The sequence below is a fragment of the Sus scrofa genome, chromosome 6 (genome assembly GCF_000003025.6).
Source record: "Sus scrofa isolate TJ Tabasco breed Duroc chromosome 6, Sscrofa11.1, whole genome shotgun sequence".
Classification (NCBI taxonomy): Eukaryota; Metazoa; Chordata; class Mammalia; order Artiodactyla; family Suidae; genus Sus; species Sus scrofa.
In genome coordinates, this window is record NC_010448.4 from 53,953,643 (window position 1) to 53,974,226 (window position 20,584).

At 57.0% G+C, this 20,584-nt stretch overlaps 3 protein-coding genes across 3 annotated transcripts in view; 2 read left to right on the forward strand and 1 right to left on the reverse strand.

Annotated features, from left to right (window-relative positions):
- The window catches only part of SULT2B1 (sulfotransferase family 2B member 1), a 35,196-nt gene extending 25,395 nt beyond the window's left edge, over positions 1-9,801 (forward strand). The window contains 5 exon segments of the mRNA NM_001243697.1: positions 2,879-3,087; positions 4,091-4,217; positions 4,414-4,508; positions 7,351-7,531; positions 9,578-9,801. Of these exon segments, the coding sequence (NP_001230626.1) occupies positions 2,879-3,087; positions 4,091-4,217; positions 4,414-4,508; positions 7,351-7,531; positions 9,578-9,771 (806 nt within the window). The 3' untranslated portion in view covers positions 9,772-9,801.
- On the reverse strand, positions 9,901-20,565 carry FAM83E (family with sequence similarity 83 member E). Its single transcript, XM_003355969.4, has 5 exons — positions 18,372-20,565; positions 17,171-17,338; positions 16,699-16,823; positions 12,656-13,115; positions 9,901-11,038 (listed from the first exon to the last, which is right to left on the reverse strand). Exons 1-5 carry the CDS (start codon positions 18,843-18,845, stop codon positions 10,763-10,765), a joined length of 1,503 nt encoding a protein of 500 aa, XP_003356017.1. The 5' UTR covers positions 18,846-20,565; the 3' UTR covers positions 9,901-10,762.
- On the forward strand, positions 14,843-15,223 carry SPACA4 (sperm acrosome associated 4). The gene has a single exon (NM_001177929.1). It carries the CDS (start codon positions 14,843-14,845, stop codon positions 15,221-15,223), a length of 381 nt encoding a protein of 126 aa, NP_001171400.1.

Consider the following 20,584-nt stretch of genomic DNA (forward strand, 5'->3'; position numbering starts at 1 on the left):
CTGCCAAACTGGTTTCCTAAGTGGGAACCATCTTGGAGTTCCTATTGTTGCTCAGCGAGTTAAGAACTCTACATAGTGTCTGTGAGGATAAGGGTTCGACTCCTGGTCTCACTTGGGGGGTTAAGGATTTGGTGTTGCTGTGGCTGTGATGTAGGACGGCAGCTGCAGCTCCAATTCAGCCCCTAGCCTGGGAACTTCCAGATGCCGCGGGTACAGCCCTAAAAAGACAGAAAAATATATATATAGTGGGAACCATCTTGAATTATCTGGGCAAGCCAGTTTACCATCGTGCATTCTCGCCGGCAACGTAGATGGGTTCCAGTTGCTACACTTCCTTGTTAGCACTTGATATTGTCAGGGGTTTTTTTTAAGCCATTCTAACAGATGTGTTCTAGTATCGCAATTGTCATTTGAATTTGTGTGTCTCTAGTGGCTAATGAAGTTGAGCATCTTTTCATGGGCTTATTAGCCATTGTATATCTTCTTCAGTGATGTGTTCAAAATTTTTTTGCCCTTTTTAATTGGATTGTTTTCTAATTACTGAGTTTGGAGAGTTCTGTATATAATCCGAGTATACATCCTTAATCAGATATGCCTCTTGTGAATATTTTCTCTGAGTCCATGGCTTGTCTTTTCACTTTCTTTTCAGTGTCTTCTTAAGGCAAACGTTTACTTTTTTTTTTTTTTTTTTTTTTTTTTTTTTTTGCTTTTTAGGGCCACACCCATGGCATATGGAGGTTCCCAGGCTAAGGGTCTAATAGGAGCTACAGCTGCTGGCCTGCACCACAGCTGCAGCAACACAAGATCTGAGCCATGCCTGTGACCTACACCACAGCTCACGGCAACGGTGGACCCTTAACCTACTGAGCGAGGCCAGGGATTGAACCCTCAACCTCCAGGCACCTAGTCGTATTCGTTTCCTCTGCACCACAACGGGAACTCCCAAAACTGTACTCTTAAAAATGGTTAAATTGGTCAATTTTATGTTAAGTATCTTTTACCACACACCCGGGAAAAAAAATTATATATATATATATATATATATATATATATATATATATATATTAGACTGGTAACGGAATTACCAAAGGGTATAGAGGACCTAACGGATACAGAAAGAGCTGATACAAGGAGCCTCCCTTCCCTTTAAGGCTGAAGCAGGTCACCTAAGGAAATTTGCTGGGGCGTCTGCTGGGGGCGAGGGGTATCAATAGGGTCAAGCCATTGCACCGCTGGTCGCTGTCCATCGCTAGAGCCTGAGGAGAAGCAGAACGAGGAAGCGAAACCTCATCGTTCTGCAGGGTTCCTCCAGCGCCCTCTACTGACAAATCTAGCATTGCGCTAGTTGGCAAAGGGTATGTTCATAGGGTCCTGCTCCGGTGTCATAAACCAGGGCAACCAAGCGGGGATTTGGGGCTGAGAGGCAGTATGTTGGGATGTGGCACAGAGTCGTTGTCAGAATTCAAGATAATATAATACTAATACCAAGTGATTGTTAGCATAATTATTATTATTTCTCATCTGACCTGCCTGTAGTCTCCTGGATTCCAGACCTATGAACTGAGTCATTGATGAGATTCCAACTGATGTTTGTGGCTCCCCAAAGAAATCAAGGGCTTATCCCCAAGAAGGGGCAGTGAGAAGAGCTGAGGTTTTTTTTGTGTGTGTGTTTTTTGTCTTTTGTCTTTTTAGGGCCGCACCCGCGGCATATAGAGGTTCCGAGGCTAGGGGTCTAATCAGAGCTGTAGCCACCGGCCTACACCATAGCCACAGCAACTCAGAATCCAGGCCGCGTCTGGGACCTACACCACAGCTCACAGGGAGGCCTGATCCTTAACCCACTAAGTGAGGCCGAGGGATCGAACCCTTGTCCTCACTGATGCTAGTCGGGTTTGCTAACCGCTGAGCCATGATGGAAACTCCCAAAAGCTGAGATTTTAAGACTAGACACCTGGCTTCAATTCCAGCTTCCTCTGTATTAGCAGAGTCCTTCTGCCCTAATTCATAAGCCTCAGAATCTCAGAAGCTGAACCCAATGGAAGTTTACTTCTCATTTCTATAAACTCTCACTGGTGCGTGAGGGAGGGGGGACGTGGGGGGACTCCAGCATCCCAGCTCCTTCCGTCTTATGGCTCTGCCCTCCCCGGGGCCCCCAGTCTGCACTGGCATCCATGGCTCGAGCCAGCAGAGAGAGGAGGGGGATGTCACATGGCAGGTGTTTACAGGCCAGGCCTGGAAATGTCTGCAGATGGCTGCACCTGCACTTCCTTGGCTGGAACTCAGTCACATGGCCCCACACGTAACTGCAGGGGAGGCTAGAAAAATGTAGTCCTGTCATGTTCATGGCAGGGAATTGAAATGGGGTTAGGTGGACAGCTAGCCAGTCCCAGCCACATGCCACTGCCTAGCCTTATCACCTTGGCTAGCAACTTAGTTCCTTTGAGCTTCAGCTTCCTGCTTTAAAAATAAAGATAACCAGTGTTCCTACTGTGGCTCAGCAGGTTAAGAACGTATCCATGAAGTTGCAGGTTTGAACCCTGCCCTCGCTCAGTGGGTTAAGGATCCAGGTGTGGCCCTGAGCTGTGGTGTAGGTCGCAGATATGGCTCAGATCCCGCACTGCCTTGGCTGTGGCGTAGGCCGGCAGCTGCAGCTCTGAAGCTCCGATTCGACCCCAGCCAGGGAAATTCCATATGTCGCAGGTTTAGCCCTAAAAAGAAAAAAAAAAAAAAAATCAACTTTAACCTCTTTCCTGGTTGTGAGGAATCTGAAATAAAACATGTAGCAAATTGTGCCACAAAGGCAGCCATTATGAATTTGATCATATCCCCCCTTCACCCCTCCCCACCTCTAATCAACTCACCCAATTTCTCCCGACAGGCACCAACTGGATGATCGAGATCATCAGCTTAATCCTCAAGGACGGGGACCCTTCCTGGATCCAATCGGTGCCCATCTGGAAGCGGTCGCCCTGGTGCGAGGCCATCATGGGTGCCTTCAGCCTCCCCAACCAGCCCAGCCCCCGCCTCATGAGTTCCCACCTCCCCATCCAGCTCTTCACCAAGGCCTTCTTCAACTCCAAGGCCAAGGTGCGGGAGGAGGAAGGGGAGTGTGTGTTGGGGAGGAGTGCCAAGCCAATCGATGATTTATTGTGCTCCTACTCTGTGCCTGGCCCTGATCTAGAACAGCAGCAAATCCAGCAGCACAACACCTGCCCTGTGAACCCACGCTCTAAAGGGGAACAGGCAGAGAAGAGATGGGGTAAATGAGGACCATACTGAACGCAGCCAAGGAGATCAATTTCTGTTCTGGGGGGGGGTTAGAGTTAAACAAGGAGGAGGGGGCGTGGTTAGAGTTAAGCAAGGAGGAGGGGGCGTGGTTAAAGTTAGGCAATGAGGAGGGGGCGTGGTTAGAGTTAGGCGAGGATGAGGGGGCGTGGTTAGAGTTAGGCGAGGAGGAGAGGGGCGGGGTTAGAGTTAGGGATGGGGTTGCAGTTGTAAACAGGGTGGTCAAGGGAGGACTCAGTAAGAAGGTGTCATTTGAGCAAAGACCTGGGAGGTGAGGAAGGAGCCAATGGGGAGTCTGGGGGAAGAACATTCCAGACAGAGGCAAGAGCAGGTGCAAAATAACTGACCCTGGAGTTCCAGGAATTCCCGTCGTGGAGCAGTGGAAAACGAATCCATGGGGTGGCGGATTCGATCCTTGGCCCGATTCAATGCGTTAAGGATCCTGTGTGGCTGTGGCTGTGGTATAGGCCGGCAGCTGTAGCTCCAATTCGACCCCTAGCCTGGGAATTTTATATGCCGCCAGTTGGCCCTAAAAAGCGAAAACAAAAACAAAAACAAAACCAAAAAAAACCAACCAACAAACAGCTGTTCCTGCACTTGGTCTGGAAACAGCCCCTCCCTCTTCCTAGAATGTGGCTGTAGGGGAGGGTTCACCCTCCTGTGGATTGAAGTGACCGGATCTGAGCTCCCGTTAGCTAGGAAGTCCCCTGAGACGTCTACCCCGAGTCCTTCCTGCTGCAGGATCAGAAGGCTGGAAGGGACGCAGCTTCAGAGGCTGACAGCTTCTCCCAACACTCGTGCACAGGTCATCTACTTGGGCCGGAACCCCCGGGATGTGCTGGTTTCGCTCTATCATTACTCCAAGATCGCCAGGCAGCTGAAGGACCCGGGCACGCCTGACCAGTTCCTGCAGAACTTTCTCAAAGGCGAAGGTGAGGACTGGGGAGGCGCCCCTAGTGGACCCGATGGGAAGGACAGGGGAGGGGAAAGAACGAGTAGGGGGAGGCCTCCAGCTCTGAGGGGCCAAGCCTGGAGCCATGTGGGGCTAGCGGGGCCCCCTCTGAGCCCCCCAGTGGGCGTGGCCCGGCTGCCCACACACCCCTCACCCCCCTTCCCCTCTGCCCGCAGTGCAGTTTGGCTCCTGGTTCGACCACATTAAGGGCTGGATTCGGATGCGGGGCAAAGAGAACTTCCTGTTTATCACCTACGAGGAGCTGCAGCAGGTGACTCCCTCTCCCCCACCTCAGCCCACCCCGCCCCCGCCGCGCACCTGCCAGCCTCCCTTCCCGGAAAGCAAAGAGCTCAGGAGAAGAAGCCAGCGGGGAAGGAAGGTCTGGAGTGGGTGTGGGCACGATTTTCAGAAAGGTGGTCGGGGGATGGAGTTCCCGCTGTGGCGCAGGGGGTGAATGATCCCGCTTGTCTCGGTGGCATTGCTGGTTCGATCCCCAGCCGGGCTTAGGGGTTAAGAATCCGGTGTTGTTGAAGGTCTGGTGTAGGTCCCAGATGCGCCTGGGATTTGAGCCCCGGCCCAGGAACATCCATATGCCACAGGTGTGGCCGAAAAAGAAAAAAAAGGATGATCGGGGAGAGCCATGGCGCTATCTGGGGAAAAGTGTCCTGGGCCCAGGGAACAGCCAGGGCCAAGGCCGTGGTTGACAGTGTCCAGGCAACCAAAGAGGCTTGTCGTGGCCAAAACCAAGAGAGGGAGTGGGGCAGGACAGAGAGGGGGCAGGACTCTAATGAGACTCGGGCTTTTCTCGGAGCAGGTGGGAGCCACGGGGCGGGCGGGGGGAGCTCTGAGCAGGGGAGGTGACAGGTTGAATGAGATCATGCAAAACTGTGACACAGGGGGGAAGTGAGGACAGTTTCCTGATGGTTGGGACCTGAAGGGCAGAAGGAAGCAGGGAAGGAAACCGCCTTTGAAGGGAGACGGGAGCCCATCTGGACCCCTTCGCACATCCCTGGGGCAGACACCTGAGAGAGAGAGGCCTTCTAGCTGAGGCAGTCAGGGAGGGCTGCCTGGAAGACGGGGCCACGAAGAATGTCGCAGCTTTGCCCCGCTGCAGAGAGGCTGTTGGGCTTCTAGATGGACCACAGCAGTGAACAGGTCAGCTGTTCTAAGTTCTTAACAAAGATCTACCCTGAGAGGCTGGGAACCTAAGACGCTCCCAGTCATGTGCCTTCATCAACAGCTCCAAACACGTTGTCTTCCTGTTTGTGCAGTTCATGTATTTTTTGTATCTCCTTTCTGTCCGTACTTGGTGTGGCAGAAAGAGCCCGGATCTGGGTGTTCCCAAAGCTGTTAAAATCTTCTTCAAAATCTCGCAGAGCCTCGGAAGTCTATCCTGAAAACGGGTGACAAACTAGAGATGTCGCAAGGACCTCAATACCTGGCAGTGGCATGTTATAAGCATCTGACAGCAAAAGTACAGCAAAGTGTCAGTACAGTGTGCAAAGGAAGAGGGATTGGGTTCTGAGCGAGGGCCCCTCTGAATAGTAAGAACCATAATAATAGATGCTTCAGCCTCCTGAGGGCTGACAACTGCCGGCCACCGAATACTGCACACGGATGATCCCATCCGACCCTCTCAAGAAGCAGACAGGGGAGGTACAGACGAGATCAAACCACAAGAAATTGCTGACATTTAACCCATTTTGAGCTGCAAAAAAAAAATTGTCCTGTTTAATGGTTCATCCCCAAATCGTCATTGCCCCCCCCCTTTTTTTTTGCCTTTTTGCCTTTTCTGGGGCCACTCCCACGGCATATGGAGGTTCCCAGGCTATGGGTCTAATTGGAGCTGTAGCTGCCGGCCTACACCACAGCCACAGCAACTCGGGATCCCAGCCGTGTCTGTGACCTACATCACAGCTCATGGCAGCGCTAGATCTGTAACCCACTGAGCAAGGCCAGGGATCGAACCCGCAACCTCATGGTTCCTAGTTGGATTCGTTAACCACAGAGCCATGGCAGGAACTCCTGCCCCCATTTTATAGAGGAGGAAACTGAGGGTTTATAACCCAAAGAGGGCTGAAGACTTGTCTGAGGCATGCACCTCTTCACTGCAGACCCCATGGGTTTGATTTTTTTTTTTTTCCTACCTTGGTAAATCTCTTTTGATGGAAAGATCCAGAAAAGATTTTGGCATTACCCCTCCTCTCTCTTTTCCATCAAGCTTTATTCTCCAAACCCAAAACTGGGCCACACAGCCTGACAGAGTTTCTGGGCCGCCCCTGGGTGTGAGGAGCTGCCAACATGTTAGAATTTCTAGGCCACATCAGTGATTCAAGAGGATAAAGTGATGGAGGCTTATGAAACCAAGAATGACCTGGAAAATTGGGGCCGTGTGGTCGGCAGAGCTGACCAGAAGGCTGGCTATGCCAGGCGCTGCAGATCACAGAGGGCAGGGAGATAGAACGGAAGACAGGGGCTTTGGGGACTCAGCTGTGAGCTCTTCCTTGGCTGTGTGACCCTGGACAGGTGTCCTCCCCTCTCTGGGCCTCCATTTACTGATTGCGGCAATGACACCTCTGTGCCAGGCTATTGAGAGAATCGGCACAAATACACATGAGAGGCTTGGTCCAGAGATTGGTACACAGTAGGCACTCAAGGGGAGTTCCCTGGTGGCTCAGCGGGTTAAGGATCTGGCACTGTCACTGCTGTGGCTCAGATGCGATCCCTGACCCAGGAACTTGTGCATGACGTGATGGCGGCCAAAAAAATAAAGAAGTGGCGGCCTATGTTGTGTGTCACAGGAGATGCTCAATTCATAGTGACTTTTTAATATGAAGGGGATCCTGCATAAGATGCTGGATGGACATCTGTCCCCTGCTGTGACCTCTGACCTTGCCCCTTCCCTCCCTCCCACAAAACTCTCCAAAACCCCAAACTGAAAAAACCCTCAGAGGCCACAGCCCAACCCCTCGGCTGGGAGGTGGGGAAACTGAGGCAAAGATTCCAGGTCTGGGCTGGGATTCAGGCATCCAAATACAGGGTTTGGTGTCCCTTTCTCACCCGCAGTCCCCTCTCTCTGCCAACCCATCCCGACCCCTGTCCCCTGCCCCCAGGATCTCCACAGCTCCGTGCAGCGCGTCTGCCAGTTCCTGGGCCGGCCACTGGGCAAGGAGGCGCTGGACTCCGTTGTGGCTCACTCAGCCTTCAATGCCATGAAGGCCAACGCCATGTCTAACTTCACGCTGCTGCCCACCAGCCTGCTGGACCAGCGCCGTGGTGCCTTCCTCCGGAAAGGTGAGGGGATTCTGGGGTTCCAAGCCCCCTGAGGCCACTTCTTGGCTGTGTGGCTTGGGCGAGTTACTTAACCTCTCTGGGCCTGTTTCGCCAGCTGTTACATGGGAGTGCTCCGAACAGAACTGCCTTCGTGGGGTCACTGTGGACCCAGGACTGACACCCCCCTGCAACAGGGCTTAGTACGGGGCCTGGCACACAGCAGGTGCTGAGGCCCTGCCTGCCGTTCCCGGCCCAGCACACTCCCAGAGAGTTCCAGATGGGAAGGAAAGGCTGGCCAAAGCCAGCCCTGAACCACAGTGAGGCTACTGAGAATCTTTGTGAACGCTTCTTTGTTTTAATGTTCACCCAGAAATATTCAAGTGTTGGGTTTCGGGGTGAGGGTGGGAGTGTCAGTTTTCTAGTCCTGCTGTAACCAAATATCCCAAACTTAGTGGATTAAAACAACACACATGCAGAGTTCCCCTTGTGGCTCAGCAGTGACTAACCTGACTACTATCCCTGAGGATGTGGATTCGATCCCTGGCCTCGCTCAGTGGGTTAAAGATCTGGCGTTGCCGTGAGCTGTGGTGTGGGTCACAGAAGTGGCTTGGATCTGGCATTGCTGTGGCTGTGGTGTAGGCCAGCAGCGGTAGCTCCGATTCGACCCCCAGCCTGAGAACCTCCATATGCTGCAGGTGTGGCCCTAAAAAAAACAACACACACATAAGCAATGCCAAGGTCAGAAGTCCAAAATCAGTCTCACTGGGCGAAATTAAAGTGTCAACCAAAATTAATACGTGCATAACCTAAAGAAATAATAACCTAGGGAAGGAAGAAGGAAAGAAAGAAAAGGAAAGAGAAAGAAAGAAAGGCAGGAAGGAAGGAGGGAGGAAGGAGTTCCCTGGTGGCCAAACAGTTAAGGATTTGATAAGGTCACCACCGTGGTTCAGGTCACTGCTGTAGCACTGGTTCAATCCCTGGCCCAGGAATTTCTGCACGCGGTGGGCGTGGCCAAAAAATAAATGAGGCGGCAGGGCCGAGTTCTTCCCGGGGGCTCCAGGGGAGCCCCATGTGCATCTCTTGGTTCACCGCGCCTTCCTCCATCTTCAGAGCATCTTCTGCTCTCTGACTCTGACCCTCCGGCCCTCTTAGAAGGATGTTTGCCATTAAATGGGGTCCACCCAGATAATCCGGGCTCTCCTCCCCATCGCACGATCTTTTTTTTTTTTTTTTTTTTTTTTTGTCTTTTTGCTATTTCTTTGGGCCGCTCCCTCGGCATATGGAGGTTCCCAGGCTAGGGGTCTAATCGGAGCTGTAGCCACTGGCCTACGCCAGAGCCACAGCAACGCGGGATCCGAGCCGCGTCTGCAACCTACACCACAGCTCACGGCAACGCCGGATCCTTAACCCACTGAGCAAGGGCAGGGACCGAACCCGCAACCTCATGGTTCCTAGTCGGATTCGTTAACCACTGCGCCACGACGGGAACTCCATTTTTTTTTTTTTTTCCATCGCACGATCTTTAACTTAATCACATTTTCAGCGCGATGCCTGGCACCCACCCACCGAGGGCAGGGAAAACACTGATTCCCAGTCTCAGAGCAATCGTGGAGGTAGCGCGCGCGGGGGGGGGGGGCATTGCAGGAGCAGTGGAGGGAGGAAACGCTGGTGCAGCCGGGGAAGTGAGGGACAGGTCACAGAGGAGGTGACACAGGGGCTGGGAAGGGTGCGATGGATGTTAGATGGGGCGGCGGATGTTCTTGGTAGGATTTAAGAGGCCGGTGGAGGGAGGTCAGAGGTTGGCTGGAGGGGTAAGAAGGGCGGTGGGAGCTGAGGGAGGGAGGGACGGAGCGGGAGAGTAAAGTGCCCAGGGGTCTGGCCAGTGTATCACCCATCATCGTAGGAGGTTAAGGGGCAAAGTGGAGACGGAGGGGGTGGCAGGGGAAGATCTGTGCATGGCACAGGGAACACCATGGGCAAAGGCGGCCACGTGGGAGCCAGAGTGTTGCGGGCGGGGAACGAGGTTCCGAATGCTCCTCACCTCTGCTGTCCCTCCCTGCCCTGCAGGGATCTGCGGTGACTGGAAGAACCACTTCACGGTGGCGCAGAGCGAAGCCTTCGACAGCGTCTACCGCGAGCAGATGCGGGGGCTGCCGACCTTCCCCTGGGACGAGACCCCCGAGGACGCCCGCCCGGACCCCGACCCCAGCCCCGATCCTAACCCCAGCCCGGGCCAGGCCTCCGAGGTCCCCCACCCGTGACCCTAGGAATAAAATTATTCGTGCCCCGGCTCCTCGATGCGCTGTGGAGGTGGCGTGCCGCAGGCGGGCGGCAGAGGGCGCGCGAGGGCGGGTGGGGCGCCACGGAGAACCACGGAGGCGGGGGTGGGGACCCGCGCGGGGCACCCAAGACCTGGGCAGGGCAAGGTCCTCTAACCCACCTGGCACGCCAGTGGGGTCAGTGACTCAGAAGCCTCACCCAGAGGCAAAGGCGGAGCAGGGAGGCCAGCGCTGGGCACCTGACTCCGCTGGACGAGAGTGCTGTGGCCAGGACTCCTGCGTCCTTCGGAAGAAGGGTGATGGAGACCAGGAGTCCTGGCTTCTTGGTGAGGAGCCCGCTGGGGGCCCAGACTCCTGCATCTGAGGGAGGAGGGGCCAGGTCTGGATTCCCCGGTCTCCCATGATGCTCTGGAAATGCAATTTTCTGGCAAGAAGCATCTTTATTCTGAGCAGAGGTAAAAGGCAGCTCCCCAAAGCTCACCTGTGAGCACCTGCTGGGTCCCCGTCCACGGCCCTGACCTGTTCCCCAGCAGTGTGTCCTCACCAGTTTCCTGTCCCTCAGGATTCAGGTCCGCTCCCCTGGTGGGGTTCTCCCCTCCGCCCAGCTCAGGTTACCCTCGGCTCCTGAGCTCAGCAGCTGGGGGACGTTTCCCCTTTGCTTCACCCCACACAGTTCCAGCCTGGGGGCCGCTCAGCCAGGCCTCTCCTCAAGAAAGGTTCTGACCCCGCAGGGACAGGGTGCGTGCTCTTCTAGGATCCCCGCTAATGGAGACTTGCTGCCCATTTTCTAGGCTGTGACACTGAGGTCTAGAGTCGACTTGTCCAAGTTCTAGAACAAGGCGGTGGGGGGGGGGCTTCCACTTCCTAGACTCTGAGGCCGGAAGCTTTGTGCAAGGCATGACAGCAAGGCAAGGGGCTTGGAGGTGACAGTTTTCCGACTGTCCTGGGACAGGCCGGCCCCATCTGGCTTCTGTCAAGGCTGCCCCTGGAGTCCTGGCTGGGCGGCCCAGTCTGGCTGCCGGACGCCTCTGGGTTCTGGGAGTTTGGATGCAGTATCTTTGCCAAACCTCTTCCGGGTCGGGGACAGATAGCGGAGGCGACGGGCATGGGTGAGGGGCAGGGGGCCGCCCCGGGGCTGGGACCGGGCCAGCGGACGGGAGTCCGCCTCACCCCAGGGGGCCCCTCCCGTGCCCCGCTGCCTCATCAGGGCCTTGGCTGGGGTGTCCTTGGTGCCCCAGGACTTCTTGAGCTGCGGAGGGAAAGAGAAGGAGGTGAGAGGAGGCTGGGAGAGAGGAGGGCAAAGGAGGATGGAGGGAGAGCTCAGGAAGGAAGGATGAGAGAGGAGGGAGGTGAGGGGGGGTGAGAGGCCCCTGTGTCTCCAGAACCAGGAGGGAGGTGAGCAGTGAGGCTGGGGACCCCCAGACCTAGAGATGGGGTGAGGAGATCTGTCCCCACGTGCCGCTTTGCAGCTGCGGAGGAACAGGAAGCAGCCAGCAGCTGCATGGGGGAGCAAATATTTGCCAAGGGAGGGATGCCCATTGAGGGTGGCTCAGGACCAGGTAGGGTGAGGACCTTGCCCCTGCCCATCCCTCTTCTCCCCTTGACGCTGGAGGAGGTGATTCCTGAGACTCCGGAGAGGCCCCGAGCTCCCACTTAGCAGATGGAGAAACTGAGGCCAAGAAGCGGCCCAGCTCAGAGACCCCAGGTCAGCCTGCATCCCTGCAGAATCCACCCGTCTCTCCCACGTGGCTCCACTTTTCTCCTCTCAACAGCCCGCTTCAGAGGTGGGGATGCTGAGGCCCTGCCCAGGGTCCCCCGGAGAACTGGGGCAGGCTCTGCTGGACCCCAGTCTCCAAGCAGCTAAGAGAAGGAAGGGGGGACCCCCTCAGCTCCCCTAATCCCCTCCCCAACACCCCCCCAGGACACTTAAAAGCCCTGCCTGGGAGTTCTCCTGTGGCGCAGTGGGTTGAGGACCTGGCATTGTCACTGCAGAGGCTCTGGGTGCTATGGTGGCATGGGTTCGATCCCTGACCCAGAAACTTCTGCATGCTGTGGGGAGTGGCCAAAAAATTAAAAATAAATAAATAAATAAATAAATGCTCTGCGTGGGAGGAAACCAGGACTAAGGTCTGATTCCTCCCTGGTGCCTCAGTTTCCCCACCTGTGAAAGGGGCAGGCGGAGAGCCATAATCCCATCCACCACATAGCATTGTGGCAAAGGTTACACTGAACTGCCTCTGCGAAAGCACCTGGCAAGGGGCCTGGCATGTGACAGGGTGCCCGCCCAAGATGGTTGCTTTGACCTTGGGCTCAACCTTCGGTGGGTTGAACACAGCCTGAGCCTCAGCATTCCCATCCGGAAAACTGAGCATAATAAGAGCGTTGCCTCACTGCCCTTGGGATGAGGAGGGCATGAAATCACAATAAATTCCACTTGGGGGATTTATGGTAACGACAGTGATTTCATTTCATTCGATCTCATTGACTCCTCCTGCTCACCCCCACCCCCACCCCCGCAAGCAAACTGAGGATGGGGATGGCGGCTCAGCCCATTACCCTGATGGGAACACTGAGGGTCAGAGAAGGCAAGTCTCTGCCCCCACCCCCACCCCCAGCTCTCATGGTTGGGATTATCATGCTGGGTTTCACACCCAGGGCTCTGGGGGTCTCTGCACCATGCCACACGGCACCCCCCTGCCCAGCACACAGTAGGGATACAGGAAGTGGGCGATGCAGTTATTACCACGGGGGAGCAGTTTTGCTTTCCTCGCCCCCCACCCCCCGCCCAGGGCCAGGCACTCGTAGGCTTTCACATGCTTCCATCCTCCTCCGGCCAATCTCTCTCAGACCAGCCACCAGGTCTCACCTCATTGTCACCGTCACTAGAACCTGACAGCTGGGACAGGCGGCTCAGGTCCCACAGGGAGCGGCTGGGCCGGGCCAGGGGGCCACTGGGGGTCAGGGTGCGCTGTATGCTCCTCAGGATGTCGCTAAGAGCTGGCCCTGGCATGGCCAGGGTCTCCTGCTTGTCCCCTTGGAAGACTTGGCAGGCGGCCAGGCGCTGGGCCAACGAGCCATCAGGCGATGGTGCTGGTGGTGGCAGTGGTGACACGGGGACCACAGAGCAGCGGCCGGCCACGCGGTGTGGGCTGTGAGCCAGCTGAAGCCCCCCCGGGGCTCTGACATAGGGCCCCAGGGTGGGGGCGGGCAGGAGTGGCCAGGAGGCTGCATACAGTGTCCGGAACTCTCGGCTGAAGGCATCGGCAATCTCACCGGTCAGCAGGGTCACCAGGCCACGGTGAAGGCGTGAGTCACTCCATGTGAAGCTGGGGGGGTGGGGAGAGCATGGAGGCAGGGGTCAGGATCTCCCAGCCTGGCCTGGCCCCCATCCCCAGTCCCCAAGCTAGTCCCAGAACAGGCCGTGTGACCTCCGGCAAGTCCTGCCACCCCTCCAGCCTCAACATGAACCTACCCTTCATGGGTTGGTTGTGAGGGCAACAGAAGTTAACACATTTAAATGATCATCTGGGAGTTCCCGTTGTCACTTGGCAAAAACAAATCTGACTAGGAACCATGAGGCTGTGGGTTTGACCCCTGGCCTCGCTCAGTGGTGTAAGAATCCAGCGTTGCCGTGAGCTGTGGTGTAGGTCGCAGACACGGCTCGGATCTGGTGTTGCTGTGGCCGTGGCGTAGCCAGTGGTTGTAGCTCTGATTCAACTCCTACTCTGGGAACGTCCATATGCCGCAGGTGCCACCCTAAAAAGCAAAAAAAAAAAAGGTCATCTGGAGTCAGATGCAGGTTTAAACCTGGGCACTGCCTCCCTTTTCCCTTCTGGAAAGAGAAAGGACTGTGACACCCTCGGGGACTGTTTTAAGACCTAGATGCTTCTTGTAATGATTGCCATTTATTAAGTGCTGGCTGTGTGCCAGGCTCTGGGTGCACCTGCTCCCTGCCTCAATTTGCTCATCTGTGATATGGAGCTAAAACACAGGAAGATTAGAATCAGACAACCAACATGGGTCAAGCCGCCAGCCCAGTGGCCATTCAGTACCGAGCACTAACATCCTGTGAACCCTGCAAGCGGGGCCCTCACCTTGCTACCCCCGTGATCACATTGGCTGTGACCTAAAGCCTCTAGGACAGGTCTTGACACACAGTCGTTTCTCAGTAAATGCCCTCTTTGTTGTTTTGGGGGGGTCTCTTTGCTTTTTAGGGCAGTACCCGTGGCATATGGAAGTTCCCAGGCTAGGCCTACGCCACAGCCACAGCCACGTGGGATCTGAGCTGAGTCTGAAACCTACACCACAGCTCACGGCAACGCCAGATCCTTAACCCACTCAGCGAGGCCAGGGATCGAACCTGCATCCTCCATGGATACTCGTTGCGTTCTTAGCCACTGAGCCACAACAGGAACTCCAAAATGCCCTCTTTGGAACTAAATGAACCTGGGCTCTCGTCCTGCCTCAGAGGACCTTGGACATGTGACTTTCCCTTCCTGAGCTTCAGTCTGTCCGTCAGAAAAATGGGCTCACCCAGGGCTGTGTATCTTGCACCTCGGCAGGCACAGCACCCAGCTCAGCAGAGCAGACAAGTTCAGGGCTGGGATGGTGAAAGCTGGTCTGAGCATCCTTACCTCGGCAGGGTGGCAGTGTCCTTGCTCTCTGGCAAGTCATGCGGGCCAACCTGCCCCTGAGATTGTGACACCCCTCCCCCGCCGATGACCTCACCCCGGAGCGGCCAGTGGGAACCCTGGGACAGGTCTGTGAGGTCACCCCATTCCACTCCACAAAGACTCTTGTTGGGCAGCAGCCGCTGGCTCTTCTCCATCCCTGGGGGAGTTTCTGGGACTCAAGGATTCAAGAGCCGTGGTCACGACGGAGCTCTGGAGAGCGACGTGGGGCACTGGGGACTGAGGACCCGCCAGGTGCTGACCCTGGGAGACCAGGAGCAGGGGTACAGGTCTTGTGGGCGGGAGCAGTGTCACCCAGCAGTTCCGGGAGGCCCAGGAAGCCCACGGCCTGGCTCGGGCACCGTCACCGCCGCCAGGCCACCATGGTCCTCGGCTGGCTGCTGCTTCTGATGATGGCTCTGCCCCCGGGCACGACGGGCGTCAAGGACTGCGTCTTCTGTGAGCTGACCGACTCCGCGACCTGCCCCGGTATCCCCATGCGCTGTGGCGATGACGAGGACTGCTTCACGGGCCATGGCGTGGCCCCAGACATTGGCCCCATCATCAACAAGGGCTGTGTGCAGAGCACTTTGTGTGGCCGCGAGGAGCCTGTCAGCTACAAGGGCGTCACCTACAGCCTCATCACCACCTGCTGCACGGGCCACCTGTGTAATGGGGCCCTCGACCCCTCAGGCAGCCGGATGGCCGGGGCCACCACCAGCCTGGCGCTGGGTGTGCTGCTGTTGCTCCGACACGTGCTGTGACAACCTGGAGGGCGGGGCCCGGGACTGGTCTCTAAGCTCCGCTGCTCCCCGTGCCCCCTGCCTCTACCCCCTTCCCGTATTAAATGGCCAGAGGCCCTGGACAACCTCTTGTGGCCCTAGCCTCATCCATTCTAGGGCTGTCCAGCAGAGCCCAGGGCTCAGGGAAGCATCCTCAGGCCTGATTTAGTGGTGGGGAGCCACGCCCGATGGGTTTGACGGTACGACTGTATTTCATTGGTTCTAAGACACGTATCTTTGCACATTTTGATCTGCATGCTTCTTTTCTTTGGTGGCACCTTAGAGTCGATGAAATATGGTAAAAATGGAATAAGAATAATAAACGAGAGCTGATGCTTATGGAGCACTTCTTATGTTACCTGCCAGGCACCCTGATCTCCGCGAATCCCCGAGGAACCGTGCTTCTTTTCAGAACCTCCCAGTCTCATGCTAGTGGTTCTCAAGGTGTGTCCCCTGGGGCCCACTGCCTCGGTATCAACCGGGAGCTTGCTAGAAATCCCAGTTCTCGGGCCCCCGTCCCAGGGCCAGCTGAATAGGGCTGGGCCCAGAAATCTGGGTTTTAATACATGTCATCTGGGTTGTAACACGTCGTCGGGGTGATTCTGAGGCCCACTCAAGGTTCAAAGCCATGAGGCTAGGAGTTCCCGTTGTGACTCAGTGGTAATGAACCAGATGAGTATGCATGAGGACACGGGTTTGACCCCTGGCCTCACTTAATGGGTTAAGGATCCGGTGTTGCCAAGAGCTGCAGCGTGGGTCACAGACAAGGCTCAGATCGCATGTTGCTGTGGCTGTGGTGTAGGCCGGCAGCTACAGTTCCAATTGGACCCCTAGCCTGGGAACCTCCATATGCCTCAGGTGCAGCCCTAAAAAGACAAAAAAAAAAAAAAAGCTAGAACAATGGTACTCAATGGGGGCACTTGGGATTGTTTGTTTTTGTTTTTGGTTTTTTTTTTTTTTTTTGTCTTTTTAGGGCTGCACCTGAGGCATATGGAGGTTCCCAGGCTAGGGGTCCAATCGGAGTTGTAGCTGCCAGCCTACGCCACAGCCACAGCAACATGGGATCCAAGCCACGTCTGCGACCTACACCACAGCTCACAGCAATGCCAGATCCTGAACCCACGGAGCGAGGCCAGGGATCCGAACTCATGTCCTCATGCATACCAGTCGGTTTGTTACCACTGAGCAACCACGGGAACTCCCAGGTCCCCCTGTTTTTTAAAACTCCCACACACCAACTGTGGGTCTAGTTTTCCGGATAAGAAAACAGAGGGTTAAGGAGATGAAAACTTAGCCTTAAGCCACTAAACAGTCCAGCGGCTGGGCCAGTGCCAGCCTGTTCTGCTACATGACGCCGCTTCTCCTGGGCAGGGGGTTAGATCCATTTTACAGACAAGGAAAGCGCCTGCTGCGGGAGAGGTGGGAACGGGTGAGCAGGGGTGTGGGGGAAGCCGCACCTGTAGGATCCTGAGATGACCCTCTCACCGTCCAGCAGCACAAACTTTTCCCGCACGTTGCCGATCACCTGCCGACGCCAGCGGCTCTGGAAACTGCAGCCTCTCACCACTCGGATGTCCAGGTTCTGGGGTGGGAGAGGTGCACCCCCGCTCAGGCTGACCCCGCAGACCCCCCACCCACTGCTGCGGGCTCAGGATCCCTCCAGGCTGGTGCTGCCTGGGGGACCCGTGACTCTCTGGAAGGCTCTGTCCCAGCTTCCCCGGAGCCAGTATCCAGCCCCAGGGGTCTCTTGGAAATACCCCTAACTCAGAGGGACCCCATGGGAAGGCTCCCCCACTTCCGCCTCCGCCTTGGGCATCACGGCTCGGGGGACCCTCCAAGCTGACCCAGGACTGCATGGGAGGGTCTGCCCCAGCTGCCCCCAGTGCCAGGCAATTAGGGACTCAGGGGTCCCTCCGGCCAGGCCCCTACCTCAGTGGCCCCAGGGTTCACCCCCAGCTGCTGGGCCAGCGTCAGGAAGGCAGGCAGCTGCTGATGGTCCAGGAGAAGGTAGACGGGCACCCAGCGGCGTGTGGCAGCGTCCACCAGGTCCAAAAGCAGGTCTGGGTCAGTGAAGATGTCCATGACGACAGCCACCAGCTGAGGGGTGGGGAGAGGGGCTGTGGGTGGAGCCTGGCGTTGGGGGGACATTCGGAGGGTGAGGGGCTCTGGGTGGGGGGTGGGAGTTTAAGGGCCCAGCCTCCCTGGGATGTTCAAGATGCCTGAGGGGAGACACGGCCCCCGGATAGGCACCGCTGTTCATGCAAAACCTATGCGTGAATGAGAAGAAAAAAGCCCTTCCCAGAGCCCTCCCCTCGCCCCCACCACCTCTAACTGCTGGAAACTGTCATCATACATCACATGTCTGGAGTTCCCTGTGGCTCAGCAGGTTAAGAGCTCAACTAGTATCCATAAGGATGCGGGTTTGATCCCTGGCCTGGCTCAGTGGGCTAAGGATCTGGCCTTGCTGTGAGCTGTGGTGTAGGCTGCAGATGCAGCTCGGCTCTGCTGGTGCTGTGGCTGTGGTGTAGGCCAGTGGCTAGAGCGCTGATTCAGCCCCTAGCCTGGGAACCTCCATATACCAAGGGTTGAGCCCTCAAAAGACCAAAAAAAAAAAAAAAAAAAAAAAAAAATAGACTGGGAGTTCCCTGGTGGCCTAGTAGTTAAGGATCTGGCATTGTCACTGCTATGTCTTGGGTCACTGCTGTGACGGCTCGGGTTCGATTCCTGGCCTGGGAATTTCTGCATGCTGTGAGTGTGGCTCCCCAAAAAAGATGTTAAAAAAAAAAATTAACAGGCCTGTCCAGGGGGCTGCAGGGCAGACATCTGGGAAGAGGATGGAGCATGTGTCTGAGACCAGGGGGTCCTAATTAGGGGCCAGGGGCATGAATGCCTATGGCACCCTGGCCTTGGGGAGAGGGTAGGAACCCCCTTATCTAAGAGGGTGAGGGTGAGATCTTGGGGGGTGGTGAGGATGCCCCGATCCTGGGGGCTTGGAGGCATGGACTCCTGGGTTCCCGGGACGTGGACGCACAAGTTTCAGGAGGGCCTGGCTCAGGATGCCCGGGTCCCAGGGGATGTGTACACAGTCCCAGGTCTGGGGAAGGAATGCCAGACCCTCCCAGAGCCCCACCTTGTGAGCGGCCTGGATTTCCTGGCGCACGATCTCCTTGAGGGATGGCTGGCCCTCGCCAGGTGGCTGGGTGTAGAGCTGCGCCCGGGTGATCCCCTTCCAGGCTGAGTCTTCTGGCCAGCCCAGCCGCAGCACGGGCACCTGCTCCTCCGACTGTCCAGGCCAGTAGGTCAGGCTACCTGAGTCCCCATCAGCGGTGGTGGCTCCCTCTGTGGCCCTGCCGGGTTTCTGCTTTGCCGCTGTCCAGTCTTCAGCGGCCGCTGCCAGGCCCCGGAGCTCATCTCCACTCAGGAAGGGCCGCAGGCCCTCGCGCTGCACGCAGGCCTCAAAGGCCTCTGCGCCTTTGCTCAGCAGAGCCTCCAGCGCCAGCCGCTGGCCCTCAGAGTACAGAAAGCTGGGGCTGGCCTCGGTCAGGGGCAGCCCCCCTGTCCCCCATTCCATCCCTTCCAGCGCATCCAGCTGGGAGGCCGCCATCGGGCTGTTCAGGTGGGACGACGGTGAGGCTGCATGTCCAGGGTCTGAGCATCTGCGGGGGGTCTCCTGACAGGCAGATTCTGCGCGGCTGTGCAAGGCTTCCAGGACAGTCCGGAGAAAGTCCAAAGGGCTCACAGTTCCGACAATCAGGCTGCCCAAGTGACTGACCACTGGATGCACGGCGCGGCTCAGACCAAGAGCCCACAAGCCGTCTGAGCTCCCTGCCGGCCTCTAATGGTCTGGCCCTGCATGGCGGTCAGCTGCCCGTTTCTGCTCCACGGCATGACAATCTCCAGCCTCACGGAGGGTTCAACAGGGCCCCTCATGAACCCTTCAGCCAGCTCAGGGTGACTCTGCCACCACGTTCAGGCCACAGGCTGCCTGCCCGTCTCTGAGCACCCAAACGTCCCTCGCTAAAGGCAGAGCCAGCTGCCTGTTTGCTCCCCCCTCCCGGGGACAGCACCTCCAGCTGACAATTTCAATACCCGAGGGCCCAGTGGAGCACCTAGCTGGCTCCCTTGGAATGTTCCTCCCGACACCCAGCTGGCTGGCTCACCAGCTCTCACTGGCTGACCATCCCGGAAGCCTTCTGTCTGGGTCTCCTCTCTGAGCCTTGGAAGAAGGCACCCTGGCCCTAAATCTGGGCATCACCCCCTCCCCACCTGGGAGCTAGGCCAGGCTGCCCTGTGGGTTGACGGCTCTGCTCCCTGAGCCTTCACACCCGCTCAGGCTGCGGCAGTGCCTGATGCCCTCCGCAAGGGGTTTTCTCACTATTGAGCAGGTCTAGGTTGAGCCACACACGGTTCCTCAGACCGCTGGCCCTGCCTGTCCTCTGGGCCGCCCGGTGGTCTCTGGCTGCCCTCTGAGCAGTGCTGATCCCAGCCTGGATTTCTGCCTTAATCCCACTATGCCGTGCAGTCAGATCACGCACTGATTCCTGGGCAACGACCACTTGCATAACCTCCCAAGCTGCCCCTTTGAGGCTCTCCACCCAACCTCTGTCTGGCCTGTAGACCCCTGATCCCTGCAAACCAGCAGCCCCTCCTAACTCCAGCACCCAGGCAGCACCCCTCCTCCAGACCACAGCGACCAGCCCTGCAAAGAGAAGAGGAATAAAGCCAGGCCACCCTTTCTCCCTCCTTCCCAGCCCCTTCAGCACGTCCAGGTCTCCACACCCTCTCCTCCTCTTGCCTTTGCCGGGAACAGTCAGATCAGGGGGCTGGAGACCTCCTGCTTTTATTTCTGCGGTTCTTCCGGGCGACCGGCCTTATTCATCAGGTTTCTGCCTGGGATCCGGGGAACCCAGCCCCTTGTGCAAACACAGGGGCAGGGCTGATCCCTGGTGGTCTGGGGTTGGGGGACCCCAGGGAAGGCAGGTCCCAGCTCCAGGAACACACTCACCGGGCCAGCGGCCCGCCAGACTGGAGCTTCGGGGGAGAGGGAGCACCTCACCTGTTCCCACGCATTCCCTCCCCCAGAGGCCCGCTCCACCTGTACTTCCCGGTACGCGCCCTGCCTGCCACCCCTAGCCGACCCAGATCCCAGCCAAGGCCGCGGGTCCTTTAAGAGTAGGTGTGGCTAACCGTAAAAGGGAGCAGGTGCGCTAACGCCCCACACCTGGCTCTAGGGAAGGAGGTGGGGCTCTGAGGCCCAAAGGCCCGCGGGAGGGCCTGGGCAGGATTAGGGCGGGCACCCTGGGGGAAGACACAGGAGACCCGCAGACTCCACCCTCAGCACAG

Bases quoted from the DNA above. Each gene is read 5' to 3' on its own strand.
- SPACA4 (NM_001177929.1), top strand. From the start codon at position 14,843: ATGGTCCTCGGCTGGCTGCTGCTTCTGATGATGGCTCTGCCCCCGGGC.
- FAM83E (XM_003355969.4), bottom strand. From the start codon at position 18,845: ATGGCGGCCTCCCAGCTGGATGCGCTGGAAGGGATGGAATGGGGGACA. The intron at 16,824-17,170 runs GTAGGGGCCTGG...CTCCCACCCCAG, and splicing joins TGAACCCTGGGGCCACTGAG to AACCTGGACATCCGAGTGGT. The intron at 13,116-16,698 runs GTGCGGCTTCCC...CCACCCCCCCAG, and splicing joins GTCATCTCAGGATCCTACAG to CTTCACATGGAGTGACTCAC.